The sequence below is a fragment of the Oculina patagonica genome, chromosome 3 (assembly GCF_052425735.1).
Source record: "Oculina patagonica isolate OP01 chromosome 3, crgOcupat, whole genome shotgun sequence".
Classification (NCBI taxonomy): domain Eukaryota; kingdom Metazoa; phylum Cnidaria; class Anthozoa; order Scleractinia; family Oculinidae; genus Oculina; species Oculina patagonica.
The window spans coordinates 1,357,231-1,370,474 of record NC_135760.1 but is presented as its reverse complement, the minus strand read 5'-3'; the positions used below and the strand labels follow the sequence as shown (position 1 = coordinate 1,370,474).

At 39.3% G+C, this 13,244-nt stretch overlaps 3 protein-coding genes across 4 annotated transcripts in view; all 3 read right to left on the bottom strand.

Annotated features, from left to right (window-relative positions):
* LOC144646114 (large ribosomal subunit protein uL15m-like) overlaps window positions 1–6,847 on the bottom strand; it is a 61,221-nt gene extending 54,374 nt beyond the window's left edge. The window contains exons 1-2 of one of the 2 annotated variants that reach the window (XM_078505640.1): window positions 6,436–6,847; window positions 637–1,020 (exon numbers count right to left, since the gene is read on the bottom strand). In XM_078505640.1, coding sequence (XP_078361766.1) covers window positions 721–1,020; window positions 6,436–6,651 — 516 coding nt within the window. In that variant the 5' untranslated portion in view covers window positions 6,652–6,847 and the 3' untranslated portion in view covers window positions 637–720. Of the gene's footprint in view, window positions 1–636; window positions 1,021–6,435 lie in introns of those variants that run through there. The other variant, XM_078505639.1, reaches the window with a different exon arrangement.
* A 3,468-nt stretch (window positions 6,848–10,315) lies between these two features.
* The window catches only part of LOC144646079 (E3 ubiquitin-protein ligase TRIM71-like), a 39,448-nt gene continuing 36,519 nt past the window's right edge, over window positions 10,316–13,244 (bottom strand). Inside the window, exon 2 of the mRNA XM_078505602.1 lies at window positions 10,316–11,867. Within this exon, the coding sequence (XP_078361728.1) occupies window positions 10,338–11,867 (1,530 nt within the window). The 3' untranslated portion in view covers window positions 10,316–10,337. The remainder of the gene's footprint in view (window positions 11,868–13,244) is intronic.
* Window positions 11,802–12,836, bottom strand: LOC144646112 (E3 ubiquitin-protein ligase TRIM33-like). The gene has a single exon (XM_078505637.1). The coding sequence runs from the start codon at window positions 12,588–12,590 to the stop codon at window positions 11,949–11,951; it is 642 nt and encodes a 213-aa protein (XP_078361763.1). The 5' UTR covers window positions 12,591–12,836; the 3' UTR covers window positions 11,802–11,948.

The following is a 13,244-nucleotide window of genomic DNA, read 5'->3' as shown; positions in this document are numbered from 1 at the left end:
AAAGTTTCTACACTCGTATTCGTTTCTAGCAGACATTCCTTCAGCCGGCCGCCTTCTATTTTTTTTCAGGAATAAATTGCAAAAGCTAATTTGAAGATATTGTTTGATTATCAGTTGAACAATCAGACAGATCATTAAGATGTATGCAAATTTGTGTAAATTTTATGGTGCCTGGTTTCGGAAAGGAAGTACGTGTTGTATTACATGTTTTAGCCTGCGTAGCAGACGCCTTGTTGCGGAGGGCGCGAAGTGTCGAGAAGTCCACGCGAGTCCATTTTTCCTCGCGTGGCCGTCTTCGCGTGCTCGAAAACTACGCAGGCTATGCATGTTTCTGAACTGTTGACACAGATACGGATATCTTGACGTCATTTTTACATTGAAGTAGAGCATATCCTATATACATTAATTTTCTCAGAATTTTTTTTTTTGAAATAACTTGGTTTTGTAAAACGCTTCTGAGATATAATCTGGAGATCTTTCCGCCTGCTCTAAAAATACAAATAATATTTGTAATACTAATAGGTTAATTTTTATGAAATGAAAAGAAAGTTATAAGGAAAAAAGAGAACGGAGTTAACACCTTCCCTCCCAGAAGGGAGGGATTGGTAAACGTCTAATTGAAAACCAGGCGATATCTTTGATTCAAACATCTTTTAATTACAACATTTCACCAAACCAACCATTTCACTAAACCCATCATCACCTAAAGCATGGTAGGCATTAATCCACTTCATTTTCAAGCTTGTATGTTTGTAGCCTGGCGTTTTCAAGGTCAACAGGATCCGCTAAATATCCTCTGTTCTCTACGCTTGTGTAATATTCCATGAATTTTCTTGGCGGACGAGCTCTTCTGGGTATCCTGCGTCCTTCGAACTTCTCTGGCTTGAGTAACTGGCGAAGCCCTAATGGGTTATAATAAGCACAAGTGATTTTCCCGCCCTGTCGTTCGATAGCTTTTATTGCAGTTTTTGAAGCTCTGCTCACTTCGATATTAAGTTTGGCCTGGAACCCAGTCGTACCCTGCAAGGTAACACGTTCAGTATGAGACAACAGCCATGGAATTAGGTTAATGTCAAAGTCTTTTCCATTCTAATGGACATAGGAGCCAGATGGCTCATGGTTCATTAGTGCTGTCACTTCACCCCAGTTTTTGTAGTATGAAGCGACTAGGAGAGTCGCTTCTTCTCTTGGATTTTTGTCAGGTTGTGCCCACAATTCGCGGGTTATCCACTTTACTAAAAATTTATCTACTCATGGCTGGAGAGAGGAAGTGTGAAAGTAAAGTGTCTTGCCAAACAGACCTGACTTGACGTAATAATATGGTTATTATGTCAGGTCAGATGGGCAAGATAACAACCCAATCTGGTCACTCATCCTCACTCTATTTGTAATGTATATTCTGATATTTGATGTTACCCACACAGCCCCTCCCCCCCCCCCCCCATTCGTAAAAAGTTCGGATTATCTTAAAAATCAGTATAGTTTCTGTAATTCATCTGATAGTAAAACCCCTTTGCAAATATTATGTGACCACCCAGAAGTATAAATTAATACTGGCAATTGGTAGGGCTAGGGAAACGTAACAGAAATTAATGGGAGATAGCCTGTGATCATCGAAAATTCCGACCTCCAGCTGCATTTTCTCCTAGCCATTTCATGCCAGTGAAAAGAAAGGCACGTGTTGGCTTCTTGAGCCGTTACAAGTACATTTAGATTCTGACAAGGCTTTAGCATGTCCAGACAGCACACACTGTGGCCTAATGGTTAGTGCACTGGCCACTGGCCTCTCCAGGTTCCGGTCCTGCCTGGGGTCATTGTGTTGTGTTGTGTGTGTACATGTACATGTACATGTACACATGTTTGTGTACATGTACCCTTATGGTGCCTCTCTTTGCCTAAGTACATGCATATAAGTGGGTACCGGGAGATCAAAATATTGGGGGTAATCCCACTCATCCCACTCAGGGGAAGAAGATATACTCCTCGAGTCACTCCAGTGCACTCAAACCAGGAAGTAGGGTTGGTCTGATGGCCACCTAGCTTAAATACAGACCTTTTAATGTCCAGAGAGTTTACACATTTTTTTTATATCATGACTTTAGAACTTATTAATTTTTCTGTTTCAAATCACTACATTTTGTAAATTTAATTTTAATCTGACACAAACATCACCTACAGTACCCTCCAAACAGAATACCAACCAGTTTTTTACAATGGAAAATTCCTTATGATAATTAACTCCAATAATGTAATGGTACATGTACATAATGGTTTGTTATAAAATAGAAGTTGATAAGGTAAATAATAGCCCTGTAAAGTTAATATTTTGCCATTTTGAGCATAAGCATTAAGTGAATAAGACAATTACATATTCTGTAACTGGCACGTTTGTGGGGAAATACAGTAAACACCCTCATATAAGAACCTAGGATTTTGGGTTCAGGCTGATCAAGTTCTTATTTACTGGGTGCTTAGTGAGAAAGCAGCCTGAAAATGTTCTTAAAATGTTCTTAAAAATAATTATTAATTGCTGCCGCAGCGAAGTGAGCCTGAAGCGAACGAGCAAGGCAGCTCTCTAATCGGCAAAAGGATTACTTAAAAGGGCTTGCAATCGCTTTTTTCTTCAAAACGCAAGGAATTGTGGTCGGCGGAAAGATCAAAGGCGCAAGGAATTGTGGTTATGCGCGAACGGAAGATTTAGGATGCGCATCAAAGGCGCAAGGAATTGTGGTTATGCGCGAATGGAAGATTCAGGATGTGCAGTGGAATTCGATGTGATCTTTGTGCTAATGCTTTGTGAATAATGGCGGAAGATGCAGACGAAGCTCGGGTGTGCGTCCTTCTTCTTTTCATAACTGCGTTTATGCGTTAAGTCCTGGTTGTGCTGACTGTAGAAGCCACAGTTCATTCTGCAATACAGGAAGATAAACAGTCCACGTGCCGCGCGTGCGACATCGGTAAAATGAACTGAATGAACCTTCATCACTAGAGGAATAACGAATGGAGACCAAAGGAAATGATTGCTTTGCATTTCAATGTTGAAAGGAAGGAAATTCGCCTTACAGGGCTTGCTCTTGGGTCATTGCAGATGTAAGTGAGTGGGAAAAGCAACTGTTTTCACGAGAGAAACAACCACCTGAAACGTCTGCTTTCACTCACTGTAATGAATCCATTCAGTTTAACAATAAGTAACACAATGACTTCATAATCGTTATCTTTCTCTTCAGAACATTGCCCTATGGAACATGTGACGATATTCCCACTACTTGTTTCTACGGAACTTTTTAAAGGCACAATATATAGCATTAAACTTAGAAAAACAGTTAATTTTCGGTGTCATCTTGGCACCATTACTCTCATTATCATTTTTGACACCTCACTGGAATGACATGAACGCTGAACAGTTACAATTTAATTTATTCTATTTCGCACCTTTACTTTCAGTATAAATTAGTTTTTTTTCTCGTCACCTCCTTGATAATGGTGCCACTCACCAAAATGTTGTTCCGTTTTTTCGGTAATCTTTATAGTTAACAATATATAGCAATGAAAAATGTCCATGATGCGCAAAGTATTTCTCGTTATTTTTTAGTACGAGCAAATTGTTATTGTACCCAAAGGCCAAACCAGAAACGAGCGCCAATTTGTCGGCCTCGTTGATTGCGTTTTGCAGCGTTTTGATATGTGACCAAGCGCAATGCAGGATTTCAAACAAGTGACATCTTGGATTTTCAGCGCGCACAAAGTAAACTGAAACATGTTAAATACTCTGCTTTTCAAGGCAAATTTTGTAAGAAAAAAGTTTACTCGAATTGACACGAAGCTCTCTTCAGCCTAATTTTACTGCAGTGACTTTTTATGCCACTCAATAGGGGAAGTAGCCTGGTGTAAGCAAGGCGTGGAACTCAATCCCCGACACAATGCGAACGCTGAAGGCTTTGCGTTTAAGTCAGTTATTTGATGTAAAATTGTAAATAGTTTCTTAACTTTTTGTATTTTCTTTTTATTTGTTCTTGTTTTTTTCCTTTTGTTTTTTTCGGCATAATACCATATTTTTGCTAGGGGCCTTAACTAAATCAGTAACTGCAAGCATACTACTAAATCGTTCTTCCCCTTTGGCAGCACTTCTACCATTTAGGTATACTAGTTATAGAAATACTATACATTATCTTCATTTACTAGTAGAGATTTACCGTAAAAACCCGCAGATAAGCCGCACCTTTTTTTCAAACATTTTCGCTCGATACCGGGGGTGCGGCTTATCTGCGGGAACATTCAGAAAAGGTGCCATAAATTTTCGTGAACTGATGGTTATTTATGGAAACTTATGTTAACTAATATAACATAAAACTACAAGAGAGTACCGGTCATTGCTTTTGCAAGTTTGACAGCTCCTATACTGTTTGCAGTGTCGACAATGGCATTTAACTTTAACAGTAATATTGATACTTTACGATCGAGAAAATACCACGAGTATTCACGAGTAAGATCACAGGCAGACCACCCTATGTGTTTGTGGTTAATAATTGTTGACAAAGGTTATATGTTGAAATCAATGGCGTGTATAGAAGACATAATTTATAGAGAAACATTGTCTCGGCTTCAATTTACTACAAAATATAAAATCTACTCTAAATGATTCAATAAAAGTTAGATGAAACGTTAAATGAGTCTTGTTTCATGTTTTTTTTGCCACCCTGAGCCCTTTAAGGCGTTATTTTTGCGAGATAATGTAGCGACCGGTCGCTAAAAAATTAATTTTAAAGAAAAAAAAAATACTTTTTCTAATATAAGTATGTACACCATACTACTTTAATATGAGTTACTTTCTTCCTTATTCTGGCGTCATGTTTCTTTTATATAAGAACTTGTTTTATTTATCAGGCTGAATTGGTTCTTATACACTGTACATGTATACAGTATAATTATGGTGCTTTATTGGCTGACTTTCAGCCTGATGTTCTTATTATCCACTTGTTCTTATATGCTGGCCAGTGTTTATTGTATTGGCCCTTGGTCTTTTCAAATACATGTACTCAATACACCTCTCTACACTTAATCCCTTCAATCAGGCTTTTAGCCAGGTGGGAGTCCAGGAGTCTTATGGACAGCCACTTATGCATCAAATGCATCAACTTTGTTTTACAAGGGTTGCACATAACAGTCTTTCGACTGACAAACCTGTGGCCCTCGGATTCCCGATCGAATTGGAATTTAGAGGTGTTGATTTTTGTGGAGGGAGGAAAACCGGAGAACCCGGAGAAAAACCCTTGGAGCGAGGACGAGAACCAACAACAAACTCAACCCACATATGACGCCGGGTCCGGGAATCGAACCCGGGCCACATTGGTGGGAGGCGAGCGCTCTCACCACTGCGCCATCCCTGCTCCCCTGCTCCCCCCTAACTTATTACAGAAATTTAATATGAATTACTGTATACAGAGGTTTTTTTCAGCAAATTTGGACATTTTTAGACACTCATAACTGCAGAACTCATAACTGCAGAAAAACACATCGCATGCTCCTCAGGCCCTCCTATGGGGACAAAGTCAGACCTTATAAAAATTTTAGACTCCCACTTTTTATATCCTGGCTAAAAGCAGAAATAAGAAACTAATTAATAAGAAACACATTTCTTATTAGATTGTAGCAAATACTCTTCCCAAAGGCGGACATTCTTAAAATGAATCAATGAGATTGAAAGTACCTGACTTTGAAAGGAAAACAACCTCAGAAAACATGAAACTTCTTATGAACTCTAATGATTATCATGTTAATAAGCTAGTTATGAAGTTTATTTCTTCATGTATGAATTTACGTGATGCATTGTTATTATCAGGTGAAAGCGATGTAACTTAATCAAGTTTTAGTATGATATAATAGGATCGTTTTGTTACTTTTAGTTTAGATATGCTTTTGCAACACTGTAAACGGTAACGGTCATGCAAATAAAGCAATTTATTACTTATAGTAAAAAAGCCTGCCTTCAATCGAGACCTAAAAGGCTGTAGCTACAGAATCAGCCCTCTGCTGGATGATTTCTATGGCTGAAAGAGAGCTTTTGCCCAGCTGAAGTATTTCTGAAAATAAGGACTTGGAGGACAACTTTAAAGGTATAAAGACCAGAAGAGAAGGCTGGCTTGTTAATGAGCTGACTTACATACATGTACGTTTTTTCTAAGATACATCATAGGACCTTAGGGCCAATATAATTATTCTTCCAGTACAGCCCTTCCACTTTGTTGACTGGATATTAATAGATATGTGGCTCAATTTTACCCTTGGTACAAATTGATATTTTTCTTTGTTCTGGTGTATGGCAATAATTATATGATAATCAATATAAAACAAAGGAAATACCAAATTGTACCAAGGGTAAAAGTGAACCACGACAAATACAATGTACATTGCATGTAAAAAGAAATAAGAACTTACCCCTCCTAGCAGTGTAACTCCATCCCTTATTCTCCCAGCAATTGCTCCTGATCTCCAAAGGTGATACATAGTGATGGGTTCCTTGGGATTAATGCGCCCACTGTCTACAAAGAACTGCAGCCGGTTTAGGTTCAAAGGTGAATAGATCTTCTTATACCTGAAGGTCAAAATATGTAATTTAAACTTCACATGAATAAAAATATTATTTTTATGCATCAGTCAATTAAAACCCCGGCCTGACCCCCGGGACTTACCGGGACTTACTTAACATTTACCAAGTGTTAAAACTCGGATTTTTACCCCGCCATAGGGGCCAAGACGTCTGTTAAAAGCCCCGCATAGCGGGCAAATACGAACCAAATGAAGAACCAACTCAAAAGCGACTTTCAGCAAAAACCAGGCAAAAATCTTGATTTCTTTTGTTGTTTAATTACACTCCACACCAATAAATGAGTGTGGGGATGCCAGCAAGAGTGACAACCCTGTAAGCGGCAACCACCAGACACTTTCACACTGAGAGAAACTCAGCGGAAAGGCAACACGTAACACTTAACGATACTTACCTACACTGTATGGGAAAGGGAGGGTGAGAATGAAAAAGCGAATTGGCAGAGCTTGCTCAAAAGGAAACGCGAGTAAAATCATTTAAATGACTTGACCTCCACGGGAGGGCTGTAAATCTGCGGCCCCTGATAAAACCCTGAGACCACCCCAAATTCAGGAAAGCAACTGCTGGCCAGCGAATATTGTCTTGAATATTGCCTAAAATTTATTTCACTTAGCCTCATTTTATTCACATTTCTTTCATGCAGTCATTATCCAATCAAAAGCCAAAAACAGCGTTCAGTTGGATTCTGGTTGGATTAAAACTGGAAGAAAAAATGTGAATATATTAAAGGTGGTCACACTTTTGGACTCCTTGCTGCAATTAAATATGAATAACATACTGAATGACTGAGACACTGAACAACAGCAACAAAATCAACCTTGTAGTACAAATGATAATAATGACATATATCAATAATATCAGTGTTCTCCTTATCAGGCGGTAACCGGTAAAATTTACCGCTTGTAACACGACTCTTTACCGCCTAGAATCGCTAAGATATCTTGTAAATTTAACAGGTAAATAACAAAGTAACACCACTTGTTTCACCTTCGTAGTCATGATTGAAAATGTATAAAATAACAGATTGAAAATAAACAGTGACAAATGCAATATTCATTTACGAATTTGTGCTAGTATTCAATATTCTTTATTTCCCTTCGTTTTCCGAATCTCTGAGGGCTGGTATCGAAGAAAGAGCAAGTTTTGCTGGTCTTTCTCACTTTGCGGCAAGTGCACATCTGTTGTTGCACAGTTTCCACGATCGATTCAACAATGAAGCGGCAGCAATCGTTGCTGTCCTTTCACTTTGTCCATTGAAAATAAAAACAATCACAAAGGCAAAGAGGTAAAAATAATTCCAGAAGTGAGAAATATTACTTACATATAATAGTTCAGTTTTCAAAAACATGCAAAATGCAGAAAATAGTTGATTGCTTTAATATCACAGACGAAGAGTTAGAGACAGCGTTTACTGGAGCGGAGGCACTCCTGAATTCAAGACCGTTAACGTACCAATCGGCTAATCCAGAAGATGACGTTCCACTCACACCGAACCACTTTCTATTCGGTCAGGTTGGCGGACAATTCGCCCCAGAGACAGCTGACGAGATCTCGTTCAACCAAAGAAAAGGTGGCGAAGAGTGCAGGAATTAGTTAGACATTTCTGGCATCGTTGACTGCGGGAATGGCTACCTACTCTTAACATCAGAAGAAAGTGGTTGACTACTGAGCGAAAACCTCAAGTCGGGGACGTCGTATTAGTCATTTGTACTAACACACTGCGAGGTCACTGGCCCCTTGGTCGGATCACCGAAGTTTTCAAAGGAAAAGATGGGCACGTTCGAGTGGCAAAGGTTCAAGTCGGAAGGAATGAATTGACCAGACCAATTTCAAAGTTGTGTCAACTGGAACTGTCATGAGACGTAAAGACGCAAAGAGGAACTGACTTGAGAAGTGATTACAGAAGTGATAACAGACAATGACGATGATGACGAGAATGAACTAAGAATTTTTGGATTTAAATATCTTTAATGCTGAACTGAAAGGAACACTCCCCTTGTTACCGACATTATCGTTGTATTAATATGCTATGGCATATCAATGAGGGGGAGAAATGGACACGAGAGATCAATTGAAGTCATTAGTTTTAATCATTATGTTGTGCGTGAAAATAGTTGTGTAATATTTTTGTTTCTTTTGTTTTTCTACCGGCATAGTTCCGTTCGTTCCTTTGCTTTAGTTATTTATGTAAATTTAGGTTTCGTTTTCGTTTTAAGTATTGTCAAGTAGATTTCATTATTCTTCGGGTTTCAACGTTGGATGAAACAAGATCGTTGGGACATTTTCGAAGTTTTTGAGGACATAAGGACAAACTCCGTTTAAGTAGATCGTTGGACGTGTTTATAGTTTTGAATTAATCGAGTGTATCACGTAATCGGACATCGTGGAACCAATAAATGTTTCTTGTGAACATGATCTGTCAGTGTTGTTGGACATGAGCCTAATTTTTTACAAACGACACTTAAAGGAAGTTTGGTTGCCAATTATCCTCTCTTGATTTATGTCATGTTAAATCATATTCGTGCCATGTCATTCTCATACACCCGTCACGTTTTGACAACGACAATGGAGGAGCGCTTACAGAAGAAGTCGTCTTCTGGGGGTTGTGTAAATTTTTACCAGTGAGTCAAGATCACTGTCAACCTCATCACTGCTTACCCTGCATGTCGTTTCAGTTTCAGTTTCACTCTCACTCAATGTTTCAAAAAGAATTTCCGTCATCACTCCCAGAATCTTCAGATTCTCAGAGATTCTCTATTGGATTGAGGAATGACAATGACATCATGCAGACTGGAACCTTCACTTTCCTGGTGCACACTCTGACACTTTCTCTGGTTTCAGTTTGCACCTACTCAGCAATGTAGGTATTGATCTAGTTTAAACACGAAGAGTGATTTAAGCCGGCAAGTCAAAAGGAGTTATTCCCAGTATTGTATTTCCTGAAAAACATCTCAGGTTTGAGTGGGGCCTCCCATAAAATGTTGCCTCAGATTGCAAAATCCTCATAGCCGCCCTCCCCATAAATTGGGAAAATGTTCACAAATAAAGTGTATCCAAGCAATCTCTACACCCCTCCATGTTAGTGTCATCTTCTTTAACTCAACCACAGTTTAAGAGAAAAAAAGCAATCATTTATTTGCACACATTACCATCTTTTCAATCGTTACAAAATTGTTTATAATTATAGCAACTAAATTGTCACAAAATCGGACTTATGTCACAAAACATACACTACTGTTTATTTCGTAGGCGGAATACAAAATTACGTGTAAAATACTTTCCAGGAAATATAATTGTAAACAATCACTTCAGTATACAAATTCCTATGTTACAGGTTTATTGGCCGCATATCTTAAAATCTTTCAACCATTTTTACACTTAGGAAAGGTTTTGGATTGGGTTAAATTCCAAAACACAACATTTTCTACTTACAAATGGCTCAACTTAAACTGACTTTTGAAGAAATCATGATAATAAATGTTACTGATAACCGAAAAAAGGTCACAGTTTTAACTGATAGCTTTTCTTAACAAACGTCCACCCAGACCCAAGTCTTACATGATAACCAATTTCAACCTGACTTGCAATTCAGTGTTCAGTTAAAAGAACTAACATGGTCTCTAGTAAAGCACAAACAGAAATTTGTGTAATGAACAATTTCTATTTTTAACAGAAAACAACTGTGAATCATGAGAGAATTGATTCAAATTACATCACAGGTGAGTGGATATATCTACTCAAAAATATGGATGCGATGATCAGTAACAAAGTCAGTCACGGCTATCCTACCATCACTAAGAACTGCTGTAGAGATTGGGCCATTAAACTCTCCTATCCCGCTCCCTTTTGTTCCAAACTTTGTTATAAACTTTCCACTCAGCTCAAAAACTTGAATCCTGTGATTGTTTGTATCACAGACCATCAGGTGTCCTGCCATGTTAACTGACAAGCAACGAGGTTTATTGAACTCCCCATCCCCCTCCCCCTTCTTTCCAAATTTGTACAGAAAATTCCCCTCACCGTCAAACACTTTAACACAATGCTCGTGGCTGTCGGATATTATAAGATAGTTCTCATATTGGACACAGTGAAAAGGACAGGTGAGACAACCATCCCCGCCAATTTTCTGTAAAAGCTGGCCACTTGAAGAAAAGATCTTAACTAGCTTGTTTTTTGAATCTGCAACAATAATATTTCCGTCACAGTTAACAGACAAGCCATGTGGAAACATAAGTTGGTGATCAAGATTTCCTTTCTCACCAAACTGGCTCAGATACTCACCCTGCCCACTAAAGAATTGAACTCGGTGGTTACCATTGTCAATCACGATAATATTCCCATTTTTATCAAAAGCTATCCCAGCAGGGTAGTTAAATTCTCCCTGCTTATTACCCTTTGCACCAAAAGACATTACGTAAGTCCCATCACTACTAAATATCTGAACTCTATTGTTACCATTGTCAGTCACTGCAATCTCATTACGTTCATTCACTGCCACTCCCCAAGGCTTGTTTAGCATTCCAACAGCCGAGCCTCGTTGTCCAAAAGACAACACAGGTCTGAACTGTCTGGGTTTCACTTGAATATCAAAGGGGCTGCCACGGACATGCTCTTCATTTACCTTTACTGATGCCTCGCATTTTCCGGTTTCTTTGGCAAAATAGCTGACCTTATAGGTACCATCCCTGTTATCTTGAAATCGCGCTTTCGTCGCACAGTCATGGCCTTGCTGATTTCTGATTTGCACTGTTACTGAGTCACGCTCTTCATAATATTGTTCGCCTTCAGCATTTCTTGTTGTTAAAATGAACTGAGCTTCAAGTCCTACAGTCGCTTCACTGATTCCTTTTCCTTCGGCACTTGACAGATGCGGTCTAGTCTTGGTAAGAAAGCGATTGAAGGATCCAATCTTTTCAGCGCTAACATCGTCGAGTAACTTCTGATTTTTCACGAATTCAAACTCGAGAAAAATCCCATTGTCACGATCGGCTGGGTCGTCTTGCTCCACTTCCTTCTGTAACATTTTGTTTAGAAGCTTGTTGGGCTGCATGATTTCGGCGCTAGGGCTTCGTTCCAGAAGTGTCTCGGCCTTACCCAGTGCGACCTCGGACATTTTCACCTCGTTTTCGATCGCGCTCTTTTTCATTCCAAGACGCTGGAGTGACTCTCTCGCCTGATTCTCAACTTCATTAATGATCTCTTGCTTCTTCGCATCGATAACTTGATGTATGTTCTCAGCGAATTCCTGCACGCTTCTTTTGACCTTGGCAACTTCTTTTTGAATTTCAACACAGTTTTCATCAAGTTTGGTGATTTTATTCTTCTTCATCTCCACTCTTTCTTTCTAAGATTCAATCGCATACTTCACTTGTAACTTGCGTTCATTTGCAGCTTCTTCCAAAAGCATCTTCGCGTGACCTTCGTGATCTGTCAAAGCACAAGCGTTGCAAATGGAAATTTCGCAGATCTTACAGAAGAATTCCAGTTCTTTCTTTTCTTGCCCTGGCTTTCTGCAAAATGCTGGTCGCTTTAAAACTTTCTCAAAGTCTTCGTCTTGAAAGTCTTTGAGCGCCAACACATTGTGCCCTTTGTTTGCTTTGATTCCATTATGAAGACTTATGCAATCGGATTCACACCAGAAAGAACAGCACTGGAAGCAGTAGAAACTCTGTGAGCTATTCTTGTCGCAATTTCCACATCTCACTCCCGTGGTATTGCACTCCTTAATGGCTAACACATCCAGCAAACTGTTGATGCGAAAGTTGGTCGGCAGCTCGTCGAGACTTCCACTAGGGACTCTACTCTCTCTTCTGCATTCTGGGCATGTTATGATATCATGGCGGCCACTCGTTCGTTGGATACCTTTTAAGCAATGCAGACAAAAACTGTGCAAACACGGGAGCTGTTTCGGGTCTGTGAATGTTGTCATGCACACAGGACAGGATACTTCTTCGTGGAGATTGTTTAGCAAGGTTTTTAAATCCATGATTGAAGGCGTAAAACGACGAGGGATCAGAATTGAAAACGCCTCAAATAGTGAAGTCTTGTGATCGGATCGGGGATATGGTATTTATAAACCTGATGATATTGACCAATCACAGAGTGATATCAAAGTTGTTTTGACGTTTGCCTGACTTCTCAGAATAGTAACAGCAAACGCCAAGGATTCCGAGAATGTGACCAGCAAAGCTTGACCTACAAATTAAAGCTGTCAGTACATTGATGGCAAAATATTTGGAAGGTTGCAGAAGGACAATGGTATAAAAAAATCTTCTGTTAATAGTTTCTACACTAGTATTCATTTTTAGCAGACATTCTTTCAGCCGCCCGCCCTCCACTTTTTCAGGAAAAGTAAATTGCGAAAGCTAATTTAAAGATTTTGTTTGATTATATTGATCAGTTGAACAATCATCAGACAGATCATAAGATGTATGCAAATTTGTATCAGTTTTATGGTGCCTGGTTTCGGAAAGAAGTACGTGTTGTCCTGCATGTTTTAGCCTGCGTAGCAAGCGCCTTGTTGCGAAGGGCGCGAAATGTCGAGAAGTCCACGCGAGTCCATTTTTCCTCGCGTGGCCGTCTACGTGTGCTCGAAAACTACACATGCGCTTTATACGCAGGCTGTGCATGTTTCTGAACT